Consider the following 21,850-nt stretch of genomic DNA (forward strand, 5'->3'; position numbering starts at 1 on the left):
TGGGTTTTGTTTGTTTGTTTTTAAAGATGAAGGGGTACAGCTCAGTAGCTTGTTATGTTTTAGGGCAACACAAATCAAAGAAATAGTGCTCCAAGATCAGGATTAGAAAAAGGAATCATCACAACCCAACTTTGGTTCAAATCAAAGAGCTTTTAATGGTGTCTATTCCCCAAAGCCCTAATAGGGATGGTCTCGCACATGCTCTATGATTGTCTTCAAGCCAAGCCAGGTCTCTTCAGCTGTGGGCAAGATCTGACTGGCCGGAAGGAGGAAGCCATATCGACCGGTGTCCCTCAGTTCAAAGGCAAATGAGTATTTGATGCCATTGTCATATGACCAGTCAATGCTTCCTCCACTGGCTTGGTCTGAAGGGCAAATGAGAAAAAAGTCTGGTTATGCTACTCCCTCTGGCCTCTCCAGATATATAACCTCTATGTTAGGTTTCACCAATACCAAAGATAAGTCAGGCCCCTCTGCATGGTCCTTGAGAGCAGGGATAGCTTCATAGGGGGTCATGCTTATGAAAAAATACAAGATTAATTTGAAAAGCAAAAGGTGTTATTCAAAAGGACGCTATACTTAGCCTTCCTTTGGTGTTTTTAGGAGCCTCTGGCTTCACCCACCCATTGGAATCCTACCTGCTCTCCTAATTGGCATCTTCTCCACCTTAAGGAGGCCACACCACTTCCTTCTTTAGAGGAGTGCTAGAAGTAGATATTATTTTCTCTTGTGGGAGAAGAGGGATTACAAATAGAGTAAGAGATTTGGGCTCTGCCCTCTGGGAACTTTCAGTATAAGGGTGGAGTAGGTTTTATTCTGATATCAAATAATATGCCCAGGACTTACACACGATGGGTTATACCAATAAAGTAATGTGCACCTGTGTAACGTGTGGCCGCTGACCTGACAGATGATGAAGGAAGGTGGCATTAACCTACAAAGACTTATGACAATCATGATTCAGGAGAGCTGAGCAATGGACGGGCTCTGAGGCCCCTCCCAGGGAAGTTGGGTAGAGGTCAAATGGAAAGGTTGGGGGCAGAGATGGAGGAAATTACCTAGTCCCTAAGAATGGGACTGGATGGAGGGGAAGACCAGGGTGTTGTACCATGAAGAAGTAGGATTAGTGGTTAATATTATAAATTAACACTATAAATGCCTGTGACTTGTGTCTTTGCCTTCACCCGAATGGTTGCTGACTTGAACTGAATCTACCTTCCAAAATTACTAACTTACGCTACCTGACTACAGCCTATCCCACTAAGAGGTCCATGGTGGACAGAACACTGGCTTCAGATTGAATCCTGATTCTGCAAATCATTAGCTGGGTCACCTAAGGCACTTACCTCTCTGGATCCCAAAGGTTTCATCTGTCAAACAGGAATAATACTATAGTACTTATTTCACAGGGAGAATTAAATGGGAGAACATTATGTGTATGATTCCAACACTTGTTGAGCACTTACTAAATATGTTAGGTACTATGCTAAATCGGTTGATTTAATCCTCACATCGGTCCCAAGACAGATGCTAGTATTATTCCCATTTTACAGATAAGGAAACTGAGGCTCCAAGAAATTAAGGGAATGAGCTGGGATAAAGTATGTAGGATAAGCATTCAATAAATTTCAGTTGTGATTATAACCACCATTATCAATAAACGACTAGGCTCCTATCAAAAAAAGCCAGACCACGTGAAAGATAAGAGGTACCTGGAGGGGAGTAATTCACCAGGAAACTAACAAGCAACATTTATATAGTGCCTTACAGTTTGCAAACACTTTTATTCTACATCCTGTCTTTTGAGCCTCTCAACAACCCATTTCACAGATTAAAAAAAAACCAAGGGAGGATGAGTGACCCACCAAGATTACTCGGTTCCAAAGTGGGAGAATTATAACTCAAACCCAGGCCTCTATCCCCAAGGTCTGGGATTTTCACCCTCTACCTCTCTGAGAAAGAATTCAAGTGACAACTTCGCCTATTGTAGTGCAGCTCCTCAGAGCCTTTTCCAGGTGAGAAACTACCCAGGAAATGTCTCGCCTACCACAGGAGTCCAGCCACCTCTTGGGTGGAGTGAAGCAGGTGTTCAGCCCAGAGCTACATACCAATCTAGGACAGGAGGCAAAAAGTACTTAATTGGGACCTGTTCTTAGAGGCAGTGCTTGCCCATGCTGGCATGAGGCCAGAATCAAGGATAACAGAGTCAGCTCTGGGCAAAATGCAGCCCAAACTTACTTGACCATTAATGGTCAGGTTCCAAAAGATCAGACAGCAAACCCTACACATGTCTGATACTTGCTTATTAGAAATATCTGTAAACTTACCAAGAGAAATACACTAAACCTGAGCCTTCCAAGGTGTACCTTTCACTTTCAGATAAGAAAGTAAAAAACTAGATTCCTTGTAATATGATGGTTGAGACCCCATGTGGAGAGCACAGGATGCCATTCTGCTGACATTCTCAACTCCAGCCTCCACTCAGAGGCCGCCCAACACAGAAAGCATGCAACCCGCGGCCTTAAGTGGCCATCCTGGCCTTCCTCCCCAGCGCCAACAATCCCAGGGCCCTCCTCCCTGGGGGTTCCTCTGCCAAAGGGGAGGACAATCCCCCATGGAACGTGGTTTAAAAGGTCGGGGCAACTGTAAGCAGATCAGTCTTCCAGAGAAGAGCCTAAAAAATATGTAACAAGAGCTCCAAATCTGTTCGTTCTGTTTGACTTGGTAATCTTGCATTGGGAATATACACCAAAAGGATCGTCTAAAAGAAAAAGAAGTCTGGGGGTGCCTGGGTGGCTCAGTCGTTAAGCATCTGCCTTCGGCTCAGGTCATGATCCCAGGGTCCTGGGATCGAGCCCCGCATCGCACTCCCTGCTCCTTGGGAAGCCTCTTCTCCCTCTCCCACTCCCCCTGCTAGTGTTCCCTCTCTCGCTGTGTCTCTCTCTGTCAGATAAATAAATAAAATCTTTAAAAAAAAAAAAGAAAGAAAGAAAAAGAAGTCTGTACCAACATGTTTGTACCAACATGTAGTCGCACCATCCAGCAAACAATACAAAGGCCCAATAACCAGGGTATAGCAATCTACTGGAATAACAAACACCTAGAGTGGAAATGCTAGAACCGTGCAGGAAATAACAAAATAATATTAACTGAAAAAGGCTGGACCCAAAATAGAACACAGACACTGATTACAACTAGATAATTATATTTGTGTTCATCGACAAAATTATGAATGAAATTGAAACATAAAATGCGATGATTATTGGATTTCTTTCTTTTTTTTTTTTTTTAAAGATTTTATTTATTTATTCATGAGAGACAGAGAGAGAGAGAGAGGCAGAGGGAGAAGCAGGCTCCCAAGGAGCAGGGAGCCCGATGTGGGACTCGATCCCAGGACCCTGGGATCATGACCTGAGCCGAAGGCAGACGCTTAACCATCTGAGCCACCCAGGCGCCCTGGATTTCTTTTTTCTATAAAGTCTTTTAAATGCCTCATAATAGCAAAAAAAAAAAAAAGAAAGAAAAGAAAATGAAAGAAAAGAAAAACCATAATCGGGGGGTGGAGAAACTTTCACGATCAGTTTTTGGATTTCCATCAATTGTCCTAGATATGCTAAGTGAACTCTTGCTCCTTTGCTCTCCAAGACTACCATTAAGAAAAGTGTGACTAGGGCGCCTGGGTGGCTCAGATGGTTAAGCGCCTGCCTTCGGCTCAGGTCATGATCCCAGGGTCCTGGGATCGAGTCCCGCATGGGGCTCTCTGCTTCTTGGGAGCCTGCTTCTCCCTCTGCCTCTCTCTCTCTCTCTCTCTCTTTGTCATGAATAAATAAATAAAATCTTTAAAAAAAAAAAAAAAGAAAAAGAAAAGTGTGACTAGGGGCGCCTGGGTGGCTCAGTCGTTAAGCGTCTGCCTTCGGCTCAGGTCATGATCCCAGGGTCCTGGGATCGAGCCCCGCATCGCGCTCCCTGCTCGGCGGGAAGCCTCTTCTCCCTCTCCCACTCTCCCTGCTAGTGTTCCCTCTCTTGCTGTCTCTGTCAAATAAATAAAATCTAAGAAAAGGAAAGAAAAGAAAAGCTTGACTAACAAGCGTGCCTTCCCTTAGATTCCCAGCACCACCCTCGTACATGTAGCTGGGCTGGCACCTGTCTGCAGGCTTGCTCCTCTGAGTCGAGCCTGATCTACCCACCTCTGCTTGACTCCTTCTTGTTCCTCTTCTCCCCTACTCTGAAGTATCACTGCCTTGCTCATTTCTTCCCTCTCCTGGATCTTCCACCTCTCCCTCCCTATTGGTCCTTTTCCCACAGCCAATAAATAAGTCTCTCATCTCAGAAAAGAAACCCTCCATTTCTCTCTCCTTCCCTTCTCATCTGGGCTCCTCCAAAGAGCAGTCCACACACCAGACCTCCGCGCTCCCCCATCCCCTGTGCTCCTCCAGTGACCCTCACCATGCTTCTGAAACCTTCTGGGTACGGTCACCAATAAGCTCGTCATAAAAATCCAGTGGTAAATATTCTGTCCTCGTCATAATTGACCTTCTCATAGCCTTTCATCATTGTTAACCCCTGCCTCCTTTCCGCCGACTGCTCCCCCCCACCAGCTTCTGAAACACAAGCTTCTTGGCCCCTCTGCCCAGCCCCGCTATGTGGCCCTCCCTCACAAACCCCCTCTGCTGTCTGACAGCTTCTGTCCTCCATCCAGGGCTCTTCCCGCTCCAGGTGATGTCCTTGCTCTCCTGTTCCAACCATCCTCTCTATGTCAACCACTCTTAAGTCTCTCTCTCCACAGAAGCCCAGAGCCGTGTGGCCCAAAGCCTATGGGACATCCCCACTCGAAAACACTACAGTTATCTCAGCCTCAACTTGCCCAGAGCTGAACTCATTCTCTCTCCAACCCCACCCCATCTTTCACCTTCCTGGAGGTCTCCCTCTATTAATGGCCCCGTTCAATGACCTTTGGTGAGAAACTCTCAACATCTAATGACTGACCAAAGCCTTTTGGTTTTCCTTGCTTCATGTCTTCCTAGGTCCTCCATGGCACTGCTCTAGCGTGGACCACCACTTCCCCCTGAACAAGTCCTACTCTTCCTGTGGGAATTTCCTACTTCCAGCCCATCACACTCCATCCTCCCCATGGTAGCTAGTGTGTTTTATTTAAAACACGGTACCTCAACACACTCACTCCCTGCTGAAAACTCTCCAATGGCTTCTAGAATCCTTTGGGTTAAGACTTAAACTCCTTAACATGGCACCCAAAAACCTGAACCCCCACTCCCCTTGTTCCCACCTTCTTCCAGCGGTTCCAAACCTCCTTGTGGTTCGCAGAGTCCATCATGCAGTTTCTTACTTCTGTGCCTTTGCCCGTGCTGTTAAAGAGCCAGAATGGCCCATTCTTTTCCCCTCCTCTAGCTATTTGGTGAGCAGCCATCAAAATCCTGCCCTCTTCCGTATGTAGCTTTTCCTGATTCTGCCCCTGTTTAATCCTCCCAACTTTCTAACACTTTTGTATCACATCTAGCCTACTACTGCACACAGCATACTGAGGTTCATTTGTCTTCCTGTTTGTCTCCCACATTAAACAGTGAGTTTCCTGTGGGTTCTCTATGTCTGTAGTACTTGGCATAACGATTAGCACATAGTAGAGGTTTAATAAAAGTATGCTGAACAGAGTGAGTGCCTGTAAGAGGTATTTGTTTCCAAAGGGTCCATGGGCATGGGAGTACAGGGAGACTCCTGAACATTCAACTGTGGGCTCTTGAGTTTCTGGGTTTGCCCATAAGCAAGTGGGGAGATTCCTTTGGGGGACTCAGACTCTGCACGGGTGCATTAGGATTTCCCACAGCACTGCAGCTGTTTCTTGTTTCTATCCCAGTCCACCGTGGGAGAGGGGAGTCTCAGAAAGTCTGACAGCAGGCTCCCCAGCTTTATTCCTGACATTAGCAGTATTCCTGATTTACCTCCCCTTTGTCTCCCCAAATTCTACATGCACAAATGGCTGCAACAGAGTCTATCCACTGAAATATCTGGGTCCTTTTAAAGAGTTGCCCCTATTCTGCCCCCACAACCCAGTCCACGGCATTACTCAGGGTGTAAACCCCTCTGAGCCAAGAAAGGAATAATCAATAAAAGTGATGACTTAGGGCCAAGTCTTGACAAAAGCTTATTTTTAGGCAAAGAGATTCCACATAATGAGAGTGAGCTGGAAGGATCAGGACAAGCAGAGAGCAACGCACATAGCTCAAATATTTAGGAAGCTCTTTGTTCCGGATATCACATAGTACCTTGTTGGGGGAAACCGGGCAGGGCTGGGCGCCACACACAAAGACCTAACCATTTCACATCAGGGCACTGAAAGGCTCTGGCCCAAAATCACATGGTGCCCGCTTAGTGGGTCATTTGTAAAAACACATTAGATACTTACAGATGACTGAGCAGATAGGTCCCACTTTGTACTTGGTGCCGTGCAGGCTGGCCAGAGCCTGGGCAGCCTTTTTGGCCACTTCATTCTAGAGTGAGAGAACCAAGGAAAGGTAGATGGATAACACTTGCTTCTTGAAGATCAAATGCCCAAGGGCAGAATGTAGAATCGGGCCGTCTGATTAACTGGACTCTCTGGTTAACTCAGGCTTAAACACAACGCCCTTTCGTTTCAGTCATTTTCACTGAGAAGCAAACACTAGTTCACTTCTGTTGGCTTCGAAAATACAACACACAGACCTTCATTGTTTATTTCATCATCCAGGTGTTTGCAATAAATACACCAGGGTCATTATTTTGCCACCATCCCTCCTTGTTCAGGGGTGTAGGCGGAAATAGGGTGGGAGTAAGGGGCTAAAGAGAATACGTACTGACCCCACGATGTACCCGGGAAGTTGATTTTTTTTTTTTTTTTTTTGCTAGATCCCTACATTGGCTTACCTCCTTATGATTGTCTCTTTTTCCAAGAAGTAGAGCTCAGCAAAATATTTTCCATTATTTGAGGGTTCCAATTTTGACTGATTGGGGCTTTACTGTCCTTGCTAGGGATAAATGTAAGGTCTTGAACTTGGGTCCAGGAAAACAACTGTACAATTACCAGATGGGGGAACCTGGCTCGGCAGAATCCTCAGAGAGCCTGGGGGTTTCAGTTGTCAATGAGCCCAACATGAGTCAACGGCACGGTGCTACTGCCAAAAAACTAATGTGACCCTCAACTGTTTAAGCAGAAGTGCACGGTCTGGAGGAGGGCAGCTATGGTCACGCTCTGCTCTGTGCTGGTTAACCCACAAGTTTTATGTTCACTTCTGGGAGCTACCCTTGAAGAACAGAGATGATCCAAAGCATGTTCGGAAAATAGCAAACCAGAATGGTGAGGGAACTTGGGGCCATATTATGAGTGCTTGAATGAGCTGTGGGTATGGAGTAGGGATACGGAAAAACCTAGCAGAACCAGGTTACTGGTCTTCAAGTGATTAATGGATTTGCTTCTTTTCAAAGACAGCAAGATGATAAACCAGGGCTGGCAGGTAAAAACCATAAGGAGAAGGTTTGGGCTCTCTATGAGGAAGAACTCAAAAAATCAAGTCTGCTCCGACACGGAACAGAATCCCTTGGGAGGCAGGAAACTGTCCAAACACAGGCTGGATGACTATGTGGCAGAGATATGAGCACCCAGTTCGGATAACTTAAGGTCATCTAGGTCTACTAAAAGTACCTTTTAGGTTCTTTTCAATCCTAAGGTTCTTTTTCCCTTGATTTGGCCTTGAGTGGTAATACTCACCAACAAAACCCTGAAAACTGCCCTACAGGGCTAAAATCCAATGGATGAGATGAAAGATACACCCGAATAGGAATAATTTGTTGCATTTCTGCCAGGAGCTGCTGACAATAACATATTTGAAAGTAAATTGACCAAAAGGTCCCATCTCAGGGTTTATCTCTAACATATGGGTCTCAAAAATCAAGCCTAAAAGCCAAATTGGGAGTATCTGCACGTTCTCTTCAGCTGGGGATAGCTCTTGCTCAACTGTAAAGTAGCCCCCTGAGATGTCACCATCTGACTTAAGGCTGCCACCAGTTTGCTCATTCCTGAAACAGGAAAGATGATGGAAGGTAGCAAGTTAGGGAAGGGAGTGTCTAATGCCCAACATCACACACCTGTGCAGCATGATGGCAGGTCACAGAGTGGAAAGCACCAGGAAGCTATGAGGCAAAGAGCTGGGAGACAGTACTGTTTAGCATCCAGCATCTGACTACAAATCTAAGAGCCTCACGTCCAAATTCAAGTGTTTATTTCCTAAGCAGCAGAAAGCACATCCTGGGAATTTATGGTCAAATTGAGGCTCCTGCTCATCTATATTAAGGCAACAGTAATTTCATGAATTCTATTTCCCAAGGAAACTTAATTTGGGAAAGTCCACAACCAGTCTTTCAAACCTCTGCCTGTATCACAATCTTCTCAGTGGTTGGACCTATTCATCTTTGTAACCTGTCACTAATACACCCCCATCTCAGTACCCGACTTTATGACTGAAACTTACTTGTCCACACAATAGACCTTTGTGGCTGAGCTGAAATGACATTTTGGAAACTTACCAGTTCATCAAAGTTATCTGACTTGGTACATGTATACCCATAGGGGAACATCAGCAGCTGGGAATAGCTGTGGAGGGTAATGAAGGCCTTGATCCTCCCGTGACTCTTGATGAAGTCCACTATGGATTTCACTTCAACTTCAGAGTTGGCACGGGGTCCATGGTAGGAATCAGAGCAAGGGTTGCTGCTGGCTCCAGGTCCTGATGGGATGCAGAAGAAGCCCAGTAGAAACAGTAAGCTTCAAGGAGATGCTGTGTGGATACATTTACCGTGCATCACTAAGTTCCTCCTCAGGAAGTCAGCAAGACTGTCCCTGTATTAGGTGGAGGTGCTATCTAAGGGCACAGGAGGCCAAACTGAAGTGATTCTGGACGCATCCTCTCTTCTTTAGAAAGATGGTTCCTCTATATGGCAGAAAGAGCTATCAAATTAGATCATCTCCTCTCTGTGGGAGTTGTTGGAAGGAAAGCTAGATTTAACATTATGGATGGAATTCCTGCATTGGGTGGGAGTTGAGCAAGCTCTTTTTCTGGGATTTCTTCCAATTCTTAGCGTCCAAGAGTAGAAGATTCTATGCACTGTACTTCTAAATCACAAAGCCACAAATGCAAGGAACCTCTGACACCCTTTCTGCAGTGAGGAAAGCACAACTGCACTTGACAACAAGGCCACCTTCGGCCTTGATTTTCTCAGCAACTGGAGTTACTCGTGACCACTAAAGTGGTCCACTGTGGCCTGGCCAGGGCTCCGAACGCTAGAGAAACTTCAAGGGGATCAGGAGGGGCTGGGACTCCCCAGGGTCTCTAAATGATATAGACAAAGTATAAATACAACCTGTCACTTTATTGCAAGATTATTTAATAAGAACCATAATATTTCAGGAAAAAAATACCTGACATTGAATTCCTGGGCATTGTTCAGTATTTTGGATCTGATGCTTTGATTTTTTTGTTTTTTCCTACGCTAAAAAAAACCATTATAAAAGCGATGAATGAACTTGCCACTCATCCATATCCTGTCACAATTCCTGAGTGGGTCTTTTCTTGGTTCAATAACTCTCATTAATTCATTTGTCTTACAAATACTTAGTGATTGCCTTCTATGTTCCGGACACTGTACTAGGTGTTAGCGACAGTGCAGTGAAAGGCAGTTTCTAACCTCACTGTGACCAGACCTAGTGAGGAAAAAACAAACAAATTTCAGTTCTGTGATTAGAGAAACATAGGAGTTTTAATTGGTCCCTAAAACCATAAAGGAGCCCCCCAACCAGGCTGCCACTGAACCCCAAAAAATTAGAGCCACAAGTCAACAAAACCCAAGCAGCAAGCCAATATTTTCTCTTTGAATCTGTTTTGAAAATCAATTTCTTAATCCTATTTGTACTTCTTTTTAGTTTTCTTTCTCGAAACATCCAGAGATGATGTAATGCTTCTCCTCTGAATAGATCCTAACCCCCTCTAGTGGTTGGTTCAGGCCTTCCTGAGTGAGGCCTCCCGCCATTTCGCCAAGTCTTGCTCTGAAAACTCAGAAGCGAAGCCGAGCTGGGCTACAGCTTGTGGGAAAACTAAGATGTGAGACAAAATATATTCAATGCTGCTCAGAGATCTGTGACAGCGCTATGCGCCTGTGAAGGGAATTTACTTAAGTGTTTTTCAAATAGGTTTTTAAATGGCTTCAATCCTGAATGGGCTTAGCAGGCTGACAGCACTGCAGAACCCTGCAAAAATAGCTAGTTGGCCAGACAACTTTGGGCCATCCCTGGGGGCAAGTCCCTGTGCTCACCTCCAAAACCTGCGTCCCAATTCCGGTTAGGATCAACACCAACACAGGAGCTTCCTGATACCTTGGACCGGGTCTTCCGCCACATACGATTCTTTAAAATCCAACCGAAAGATAAGACAGGAAAAAAAAATGACGATCACTCGACCTGATGAGAAGGTCCCTTTAGAATCCTGTTCATTTTCCTTGCTCCCTCCTGGGAAGGCCCCTTTGGAATTACACTAATTTCCCTGGCCCACAAAGGTGTCAAACAGTCCTCCTACGGGGTTCTGCGAGGAGCTTCTTGGTCATCTCACCAAAATGAGAAGTAAATAATCCCCCATCTCCTCAAATCAATACCTGGCAAACCATTTTCCATAGGACACCAGTTCCATTCAGTGTTATCAATAATAAAAACTAACAATAACAACAACAAAAAGTGGGGAGAGAACAAGAGTTCTGTGATAGAATATTTCAGGAAAATATAGAGCTAAATTCACTAAGGTACTTCAGCACTTCTAAGAGTTTTTTAATGCTTTCGTGTTTTTTTCTGCCGCTCCAGGAGAGGGATACGGTGGGCGGTACTTCCCAAACTTGACTGTGCAGCCCTCTATTCGTAGGATATCTCATGAGGTGAGTACTAGTATTTGTACGAGTTCTTTTTGAACACACGTTGAAAAACACTAGCGTAGTCAGCTCTCTCCAAAAATAAACTTGAAGCTCTGATTCACTTTGAATATATGTGGGGTCACAGTTGCCACAATGGGGTTCTGTAATAAGATTTTAAAGGGGGAAAAAATCTACGTAACTCCTTTTAGTGATATTACAGAGGATTTCTTCTACAGATTGTAAGTAAAATGCTAAATGCATTGTACTGCCTACCCAAATCCTACTGCAATCTAATTGTCAGCAGGTAACATCCGCCTCCTCTTTTCCATCAATCCCACCACAAAAAAACGCAGAGAGAACTGGAACAAATCTCCTAGGTGACTCATGGTGAACACTGAGCTCTCATAGCCCAGCCTAACAGCTGAAATGGGCTCTGACCGAGGCAGTGTGTAAAGACATCGTGTGTCAGAATAGGAGGTGATTATAAACTCCACTATATGCCTCAATTCAGGGCCACTACTGAGAAATTACGCATTCCGCTTCTGGTAAACCAAGAACAGAAAGGTTACTTTTGTTTTTTAAGTTCCTACACATCTCTGTAAATTCTTGTTGAAGAAAAAGGTCCAGGCTTACTCTGATTTGAGAGAACACATATCCATCGGGATTTGTGACCGGCAGCAGGAAGATATCCATCGTGTCCAAAATGGAGGTGATGGATGGATCATTTCCATAATCAGAGGCAATCTGAGCAGAGACAACACAGACGTCAATTTCACACTCCCCTTTCACGGGGGAACACAGGATGGAATATTAAGGCAATGTGTTTTTTTTCAGACATGAACTAGATACCACTGCTGGTCAATGAGAGCCTGCCAGGACTACAGCCCAGTCTCCTGCGATGCTCATGTGTTTAATATGCCAGCATCTATACTTTTATTTCCAGTCAGAATAACCTACTTAAGTAAAACTCAGATATCACTTATCCATTCTCTCTCAAAAGTAGAATTCTTTCTATTCATTCCGAGGAAGCATTTTGCAATGGTATATTGTGGCTTATAGGGATCTGTGAACCAAAGACATTTTTTCAGTTTTCCTTCATCATCACACAGACTAGCTTTCCAAAAGTACTCATGACAAACAACAGATTACTTAAATGTGTAGAGACTTTTCTGAAGATACAGAGGATCAGTTAAATTCCATTTGGGGAATTAAATATCTACTTGCGATCAATTGCAGTGGAGTTGAAGTTTCTGCTGGATTAAAATTTATTCATTTCCTGTGCTCAGCCATCCTAAGGCATTATTATTCAACTGTTAAATATCCATTTCATAATACCCTAAAGGTAACTGCATTTTAATTGAAGGGAAAAATGTATCAGTCGGTATACACGTGGTTGCACATGCTTGAATGATCTGATGTGGATTGATTTCCTTTGCTCATGAATTAACATTCTGATTTATAGCGTGCCATTTTTGAATTACTTAAGCAATACCAGACTAGGTCACACACCCAGCCCACTGTCCTGACTCGTAATTCCAATGAACGCGTGGAGGAAAGGTATCGCGACACTGACTTCAAAATCAGATTTGGAACATTTTCAGAAAAACCCAAAAACCCTTAACTACTTTCACTTTGGATCTATGGGGCAAAGTAAACTCTTCTAGCACCTGTTTATATTTTCCATCTGAGCCCCTTTGGTGATTTTATAGATTTCTAGCACATCGTCCCTCAGCCCTCAGGGCCCGAGGCAGCAACGCAATTTTTCTCGAGCCTGTTCTTATGCTGAAATCTGACTCCTGGGGTCCTTACTTAGCCCCCTCTCAATCTCTTCTGGCTGTGCCTATTAACAGAGCGCATAGTGGCCGGCAGGCCCTGGGCACAGGGCCAATGTGGTAGCTGGGGCAAAACCGCAATCCCCAAAAAGGCTGAACGGGCCTATTTGCTGCCGGTGCAAAGAAAAGCTCGCTGAGAGCATCAGCCGTGAGGACCACAAAGAGCATTGCGTGATTAGGTGGGGCCTGACCCCAGAAAGTCAAAATAATCGAGGAATTATAGGAAAAATGACCTTATTTGCTGTCCACAGTGCAGTAGCTTGCGTAACCCACTCGCGAGCATGGATCCCGGCGTCCAGCCAGATGGCTGGCTTGTCTCCTCCGGTGCTGAACTGTAAAACAGTGTGGAAATGTGCAGAACACCACTGCTGCAGGCTCCTGTCCCCGATCTTTTCCCCTGGGGCCTGGTCTGTCCCTTGTTCTGTACTTGATGTGATTGAGAGAGAAGGAGGAGGTGTAGACAGAGATGCTGTCGATTAACTCTTATTTCACGTGATTTTTCTGATCCCCTGCTTTTAATAGAAGTTTCAATGCAGGCTAACAAGAGGGCATAGACTTTTTCTCCGGTGATGTCTGTAAAAACTCGTTGCAGATAATGTAATGACATGAAATCATTTGTTGTAAATTTTACAAGACAGGTTACAGAATAGTATGATGCCTTTCTGATTCTCTTAAAAGGCTAGTTCATGTATGTATGTTTATATATGTACACACACAAACATATGAGACAAAGGAAGAGGGGAGGAAGGGAGAAATAGCAAGATGTATTACAACAAAATATTAACAGCTATCACCCCATAGCCGTGGAACTCGGGGATGTTTTTCCTTTTTTGTTTCTCTATTTTCCAATTTTTGAATCATGGTGTTATTTTTGTAATAAAAACGCTGTGATAACCTTTTGAGTCCTTCATAAAAACAGCATGGTAGGCTCTGGAGGTGTTTTCCAGAGTTTAAATTTTATGATCTAAGTGTCTCAGTTTTATTTGGAAGAGTGGCTTTGCCAATTGGATCAGTAAATGGGGAGGAAAAGATTATTTTTGCACCATCAACTTCTAACTCTGCGCTGCATTCTAAACATAGCAGATAAGGTAAATGAGAAATGCAAATCCTTGCTAAAAATTACATTTCAAGGGCTTCGAGAGTTTTAGTTATAAGTGTTTCATGTCTTTTCCTCCAAAGGGCTCAATCGTAGAAAGTGGGGAACTTTCAAAAATCACATAACATTCTCACCCACGAACTACCCTAGAGAAGAGAAGGCCAGGACAATCCGAGGGGGAGGAGAATCTGGGATTTCCTGGCCCAACGGGAGGAGAAACAGGGAAGAGGGAAAAAAAATGTTTTTTAAGAAGGTAGTAAATATTAGCAAATGTTCCACGGTGTCATAAAGTAGGCAAACCACTTCTCTCAAGCCTGCTTCGGGAGAAACACTCTGGAGAAAACCATCTGTCCCAATGAGTCCGTTGGTTCTCAGCCATAACATTACCAAATTTAGTAGGGAGTTGTGACATTATCGCTCTCTCCTTTTTTTTTCCGCCCGCTTTCACAAACTCTTTCTAGGAAACCTGGTAAATAAATTTCACTTTTTCGGGGCAAAGTAAAAAAGCTTGAAACTATCAGCACTAAGACGGTAAGAGGTTACAGGTTGGAGTAAAACCCTAACCTTTTTCAAACTAGCAAACAAATGCCTTGGTTTTCTGGGCATTTGCCTGTGCAGCTCAGTTGCCCTGTCATCCTCCCGCACACGGCAGGGGCGCTTCTGTTTTCAAATGCAGCTCAGGCAAGTACTTGGCGCCTTTTTTTTTTTTTTTTTTAATCCCTCCGTTTAAAAAAGAGAGAGAGGGAAAAGAAAAGGGAAACAAAGTATAGAACTCCTACCTTGATTAATTACAGAATACCCCCCATCCCCCCTGCCTGCTCACCCTGAGGCCCGCACCCCCACGTCCATCTCCCCTCTCGCCCCCGGGGCCCGCACCACCTCCCCCAAAGCCCCCACCTCACGGCGGACCACCCCCCCATACCTCCCTCACCCTGGGGCCCTCGTCATTTCCTCCATCGCCCCCCTCCGCCCTGGGACCCCCGTCACCTCCTCCATCCGCCCCCCTCGCCCTGGGGCCCGCACCGCCTCCCCCTTCCTCTGCTCCTATTGGCGCGTTCGCCTCTGGTTCCCGGCGAGCGAATCTATCAAGATGAGAGCATTAATTCACTCCTGCAGACCTGCGTCAGCTTGCGCAGGAAAGAGAAAAAGAAAAAGAAAGGGGGGGGGGGGGGTCGTGGGGAGGTGGATACTCGAAACCAGCAAGGACCGGTTAGGAGGAGAAAAGGGAAGGGGGAAAAAAAAAAAGAGGAACTGCTCTGCAGGCAGAGCCGGGACTGACGGCCCGCCTGGGAGCGGCGAGATTCTAGAAACCTCGGGAGGAAACCCGCACTGCACCTGTGTACCTTGAGCACGTTCATGGGCCGCTTTTCAAAAGAATGGCCAATATTCACTTTGCTCACTAGACCCGGGTGCTGAGCAACGATGTTATCCATTTCTTGGGAAATCTGAAATGTGTAAGAATAAGTAGACATTTGCAAATGAATGATGGGATGCAGCCATTAGTGACTTTTCTCCCGCCTCCCTCTCCATTTCCTCCGGGGAACGGAGAGGGCAGCGCGGCCGATGCTGCGGGATTGAGGGCGTTGGACACAAAGCGCAGACATGATGAGTCGGCGGGCGTCCGCCGGGGTGGGAAAGGGGGGAGCCATTTTGTGGCGGCGGAGCCGGCTCGTTCCGGCTTTGTGCTTCCGACAAAATGGCACTTCCCTGGCTTGCCTGGGGCTTCCCTCGTGCCCGCTCGGAGGGGCAGCTCCCCGGCCACAAAGCTGCTCGCCCTCACTAGCAGAGGGACACGCCCGGCAGGGGCACCCCCGAAAAAAGGTGGACGTGGAGGCCGGCGCTACAAGAGGCAGCGCGGCTGCTTCGGGCCGGGGGCGACAGGCGCTGGCCGCGGAGGCACTTCCGTCGCCAGCTCCCTGGGCTCCGACTTGGAGGCTGACTGAAACGCTGTGCAGCCGGGGCACCCAAGCTGGGTCCGTGGCTGGGACTGAGACGTGCCTGGGCGAGTCTGAGAGGGACCCGCGTGCAAACGGCCCCTCCGGCCGCTGCCGGCGCCTGCGCCCCGACGACACGGACACCAGTTTGTGAGGCCCGGCGAAGCAGAGAGCGAGCCCGCGAGCCTCTCACGTTCTTCACGCCCTTTACCCCTCGTTCTTTGTACTGGTTCACAGCCCTTTAGCTGAAACCCATAGGGGCCATACATAGTTCAGATTAAGAAAAAAAAAATTTTTTTTTTTTAGAAAGGTCGGAGGAAGGGGGCGCCTGGGGGCTCAGTCGGTTAAGCGCCTGCCTTGGGCTCAGGTCATGATCCCAGGGTCCTGGGATCGAGCCCGCATCGGGCTCCCTGCTCCGCGGGAAGCCTGCTTCTCCTTCTCCCACTCCCCCTGCTTGTGTTCCCTCTCTTGCTGTCTCTCTCTGTCAAATAAATAAATAAAATCTTTAAAAAAAAAAAAAAGACACTCCTAGACAATTTCAAATAATGGAATGGCTCCTGGGATGGGCAAGTGGGCTTCAGGGTCCTGCCTTAAAGCTTTGACACTGATACTGGCTGTGAGATCCTAGAGAAAATTGGAGAAGCTAGGAAATCATAGGAGAATACTCCCCATTAAATCACCAGGGAGAAGTAAAAGCCTTGTCATCAGAGGAGAAAACGGCCCATTCCTCCGATGTTCATTTGGAAACACCTACCTCTTGCAAAGTATGATAAGCCTCAAAGTTGAAGTTACCATCCCGTTGTCTTCTCTGATTAAGTAACATTTCTTCATTCTCTTTGTCCAACAGAACCTAAGATGAACCAGTCACACCTATGATCAGTTCATAGCAATCCATTTGCATCTACAATTGTGAGGGAAATGCCAACACTCAGGTCCCCAGTCCCAAGCATCCTCTTCCTGTCATACAGGCTCTGGGGTCATGCCTTTCCCTTATTCTGGCAGCATCCTGAAAGGGGATGAGGCGCTAACAGGACTTCTGGCCAGCCAGACGCGGCAAATATAGGATGACAGTTAGTCCCGTGGTTGTCTTATAGCTCTCCTACCTTTCTGGGAACCCAGGGCCCGAGCTAACCCCCAATTAAAAACTAAATGAATAAGGTTTTACTTTTACTTAAACGAACACCCCTTCAGTTTGTACTTGATATTTCTGCCAGAGATTCTGTTTTGCCCTTTCCCTTAAGATTTTTATTACCATACTCCACTTATGCCAAATGCAAAAGGGAGCGGGTCAGTGTCAGGGGGAGCCCAGATTGCAGGAAGGCCCCAGTGGCACCCACAGGTCCTTTTCCCTGGCAGAGGGTACCCAAGGAGAAAAAAGGATGGATTGTCAGTTCATGTAGACCAGCAAGACTCTGGAAGGATGGTCGATAGGATAATTACCTGAACATCTTCAATCATGGTGGAATAAGCAATTCCCTGGGACTCCAAGAAAACTTTGACTGCCTGGACGTTCACAAAAGGAACTCGGACATGGGCTGTCTCCCCTGGGATCATGGGTGATTTCCAAAAATCAAGCTGGAAGGGGTAAAAGGCCGAGGCAATAAGTGGGCCATTCCAGGGAAATGGACAGGTTTCCAGAAATCAATATATATCTATTTTACCAGCCCGCAAGACTGGAATCATTGTAGAATCACTGATATTGCAAGAGGGTTTTTAAATATCCAAGCAGGGGCCTATGTGTCATATTGTTTGTCCCCCCTATGGTTAGATATTAAAACTGGCAGAAGGCAAAGATTATTTAAAACTATGGCAGTTTTTTTTTTAACAGTTGACATTCAAGCAATCCAATTCATTTCATAACAGCATTAATACTGTAAATTATTTTAGGATGGAAATAATGCATTAAAGCTGTTCAGCAGGGGCGCCTGGGTGGCTCAGTTGGTTAAGCGACTGCCTTCGGCTCAGGTCATGATCCTGGAGTCCCGGGATCGAGTCCCACATTGGGCTCCCTGCTCAGTGGGAGGTCTGCTTCTCCCTCTGACCCTCTTCCCTCTCATGCTCTCTGTCTCTCATTCTCTCTCTCAAATAAATAAATAAAATCTTAAAAAAAAAAAAAAAAAGGCTGTTCAGCAATTTTTCTCTTTTTTTCAAGATTTTATTTATTTATTTGATAGAGACAGTGACAGAGATAGCGAGAGAGAGCACAAGCAGGGTGAGCGGCAGGCAGAGTCAAAGGGAGAAGCAGGCTCCCTGCTGAGCAGGGAGCCCGACGTAGAGCTCAAACCCAGGACCCTGGGATCACAACCCAAGCCAAAGGCAGACACTTAACCAACTGAGCCACCCAGGTGCCCCTGTTCAGCAATTTTTCAAAGTAACTTTCACAATTGATCTCTCTTTTCACTCTTATGATAAACCTGTGAAATAGAAGAATGGTATATTTATCCTCATTATACTGAATGGGATAATGAGACACAGGGAATGTAGGTGACTTCCCCAGTGTCACAGAGTCGAAACTAGAGCCCAAGCTTTCCGTATCCCAGCTCCATGAGTTAGCGTTCCACACTATGTCAGAGAAGATGAGATCCAATCCAAAGTGAGAGATCCCAATCATCGTGTCTAACTGTGGAGTAGTCTCTTTGGCAAACAGAAGCTCCCTCTAGGATAGATACCTGAAGATGTTCTTCAGCTTCCAATTCCACCAGATGTTTTACTTGTTCTTCATTCCTTGGTGAGATCTCAAGAACTTGGTCCCTAAGAATATTAACCACAGACATGATCTTAAAAGCAAAGCCTGGACACTCTTTCCTGTTGCTTTCTGCTCCTGTTACTCTCTGCATGTAGGAGGTTAATGGAGCAGTTAATAATCTCTTTGACAATTGAGAAACTAATAAATTGTATACTGACCCACTTCCCCAGAATGAGGACTTGGTAGAATGGCTTTACTTCCCCCCAAGGAAATGGTATCTAGATAATAATTAAGAGGTGTACCTACGCCTAGCAGGAAGCTTGCCATTAAAGTTACCTTTCCTCTAGCTAATGATTATTTATAAAATAACACCTGCTGGTCATAAAGCAATAGCTTTTAAAACTTGTCTCTTCCTGCTTTTCAGAAATGAGGTGGGTTTTGTTTTTTTTTTAAGTGGAATAATTAGGCTGGTGCTTGTAAGAGGAAATCGAATTCACATCTGAGTAGACCTAGGATGTTTTGTTGTTGTTGTTAACTGAACTGCATTAGAGTTCCATCTCCAAACCCCATTCATGTGGCCCAAGCTTGGGGTATGCCAAAGACAACTAGGACCCTGAAAAATCATGGTTTGCTCTCCACACACACACAACCACACACACGCATAATGAGGAATAAAGGATATCAAGGACACCTTGGCAGGAAAGAGAAGTTGCAAAACAAGCAAACATATATTCTTAGAAAAAAGTTGGGGAGGGCGCCTGGGTGGCTCAGTTGGTTGACTGACTGCCTTCGGCTCAGGTCATGATCCTGGAGTCCCGGAATCGAGTCCCACGTCGGGCTCCCTGCTCGGCAGGGAGTCTGCCTCTCTCTCTCTTTATAAAAAGATAAATATGGGGCGCCTGGGTGGCTCAGTCGTTAAGCGTCTGCCTTCAGCTCAGGTCATGATCCCAGGGTCCTGGGATCGAGCCCCACATGGGGCTCCCTGCTCGGCGGGAAGCCTGCTTCTCCCTCTCCCACTCCCCTGCTTGTGTTCCCTCTGTTGCTGTCTCTCTCTGTCAAATAAATAAATAAAATCTTAAAAAAAAAAAAAAATAAAATAAAATAAAAATAAAAAGATAAATAAAATCTTTTTTTTTTAAGATTTTATTTATTTATTTGAGACAGAGAGAATGAGAGACAGAGAGCATGAGAGGGAGGAGGGTCAGAGGGAGAAGCAGACTCCCTGCTGAGCAGGGAGCCCGATGCGGGACTCGATCCTGGGACTCCAGGATCATGACCTGAGCCGAAGGCAGTCGCTTAACCAACTGAGCCACCCAGGTGCCCAATAAATAAAATCTTTAAAAAAAAAAAAAAAGAAAAAAAGTTGGGGAGTAGATCTGGATTCGTATAGCCCTTCCTTAACAATAGAGATTTCTTCTCCTCTGTCCTTTCTCCAAGTAGGCTGACTTCCTGAGTCACTGCCCTGAGCATTTGTGCGGTGGGGAAAGGATTGGTACAAAGACCCATATACAAGGACCAGAAACCAGACCTTCTGAAACCAAGTGCCATGCAACTTCCAATGAACGTTAGTAAAATATCTTCAAGGCTCTTCTACCTACAAGTATCCACCTGCCCCATGATCTGAAAATTCTTCCATTTGAGCCTCATTCCTTCTGGTACAGACAGCCCAGGAGCCCTCCTTTGCAATGGGAAGGCACTGAGAAAAGTACTGCTTTGGGCTAATATTTCCTGGTGTGTGTTCTAAGGAATAGTTGCCCTTTGAGTTGCTCAGGACATTAAAAAAAAGTGGGGAGGAGTTTGATGATCCAAAAAATGGGTAAATGCAGCAACCTAGATCCCTTCTTATAGATTTACAATGCACACAAATTTAGTAAAAGTCACTAAAAAGCCTATAGTTTGTTAAACCCGCTGATTTCCAAATTTATTTGACCACCCACTTCTTAAGGCCAAACTTATTTGACAACTTCCTTAATTCCCTGGAACACTCTTCAAGAAATGCTGCCTGAAGCCTTTCAAAGAATCTTGAAAACAAAGTACTTTAGAGCAAAGGTGAATCCTATGATGCCACGAGAGTTGGATTTGGGCTGAAATCTACACCCTGGTCCTCCCACCTCGTGAGGTTCTGTGGCCTGGGCACTAGATCTGGAGATAGGGAGGACAAGCGCTGACATGGAGGGCGAAGCCCAGAATGGCCAGGAGGAGGTGGTGGGAGAGGAACCCACCACTTACTGAGATGCACTGAGACAATCGGCCAAGCTGCTTTATTTTCACTGACGCCCACCATCCCTACATTCAGATCATCGGGGGAGAGAGATATAAGGTATATGTGTTCAGACTTCACTTTGTTTTTTCCTTTAGATGTCATTCATCTCTTTCTTGGGTCACTCATTTCTGTTATTCCCACTATTCCCTCTCTAAATCTAAGAGAACCTCTCTGAAAATGCTGAACACTTGCACCCATTATTCTGTGACAATCCAGTGAGACCCTGTGAATCAGGTAAAAAAAAGTTCAAACAGGCACCAGAAAGCATAACTTACCCCACAAATGTTTCTCGACAGTAGATATGCCCCAGAAGGGCACCAAAAACCAGGATCAACTTCATGGTCAAGGGTGTTCCCAGAGTCCAGAATTCACGGTCACTCCTGAACTTTATTTATAGGGCCCACGGCTGAGGCTGATCTGGAGGTGGTGTAAGAACTCAAGTGAATGCCCACATGGTAAAATTCCCACCTGCATGTCAGATTCTCAAGGCTGTAAACACTCACCTGTGTGGTATCAGCAATCTGTACATTTTCCATTCCTGCAATGAGATAACAAACTTCGACGGAAAGAAAACAGAATTGCTAGAGCATACCAAGGGCAAATCACGTATTTATGATTTAGAACATAAAGTGCCACTAACTCTGACCAGTGATAGAAGCCAGATTAATAGACCTGAGGTTAAAGTCCTTTCTAGATCTCTGACCAAACAAAAACAAAAACAAAAACAAAAAAACAAAAAGGGTACAGCATGTCTAGTAATTTGCGAGCATCCTATCACATTCCATTAGTTTGCTCATTTGTTTATTTTTATAATGTGTACCCTGAAACACTACAATCACTCAGTCCACATCTGGGGAATCTCCCTGTAGAGGTGGCCCATTCCTGTCCTCACTCTATATTAAAACAAAACAGAAGGCCTTTTAATATTCAATTTTGGACTGTTTCTAAAGTGATCCATCTGCATTTGTACCAAATTGATGTCCTTGTTTCTGCGTTTTTTTCCCAAAACGAAAATGTCTTTCTGATTATGACAATGAAATTGCTTGTTATAGAAGGTTTGGATAAAAAGGAATATTTTATTTCACCACCAATAGTTCCTCC

General features: G+C 45.3%; 1 protein-coding gene across 1 annotated transcript; it reads right to left on the reverse strand.

Annotated features, from left to right (window-relative positions):
* Positions 1-47: 47 nt before the first annotated feature.
* Positions 48-21,285, reverse strand: CPA2 (carboxypeptidase A2). The gene is made up of 12 exons (XM_054505394.2): positions 21,253-21,285; positions 21,025-21,134; positions 18,470-18,551; positions 17,241-17,375; positions 16,555-16,650; positions 15,210-15,311; positions 13,004-13,102; positions 11,572-11,682; positions 10,354-10,444; positions 8,572-8,771; positions 6,419-6,503; positions 48-365 (listed from the first exon to the last, which is right to left on the reverse strand). Exons 1-12 carry the CDS (start codon positions 21,283-21,285, stop codon positions 178-180), a joined length of 1,332 nt encoding a protein of 443 aa, XP_054361369.1. The 3' UTR covers positions 48-177.
* Between the last annotated feature and the right edge of the window lie 565 nt (positions 21,286-21,850).

The sequence above is a fragment of the Mirounga angustirostris genome, unplaced genomic scaffold (assembly GCF_029215605.1).
Source record: "Mirounga angustirostris isolate CCGP_5_RB_7025 unplaced genomic scaffold, mMirAng1.0.hap1 SCAF_12, whole genome shotgun sequence".
Classification (NCBI taxonomy): Eukaryota; Metazoa; Chordata; class Mammalia; order Carnivora; family Phocidae; genus Mirounga; species Mirounga angustirostris.

Coding starts and splice junctions, on each gene's coding strand:
- CPA2 (XM_054505394.2), bottom strand. CDS start 21,285: ATGGAAAATGTACAGATTGCTGATACCACACAG. Junction 13,103..15,209: donor GGCCCATGAACGTGCTCAAG/GTACACAGGTGC, acceptor ACTGTTTTACAG/TTCAGCACCGGAGGAGACAA. Junction 10,445..11,571: donor ATGTGTTCTCTCAAATCAGA/GTAAGCCTGGAC, acceptor TGGATTTTAAAG/AATCGTATGTGGCGGAAGAC.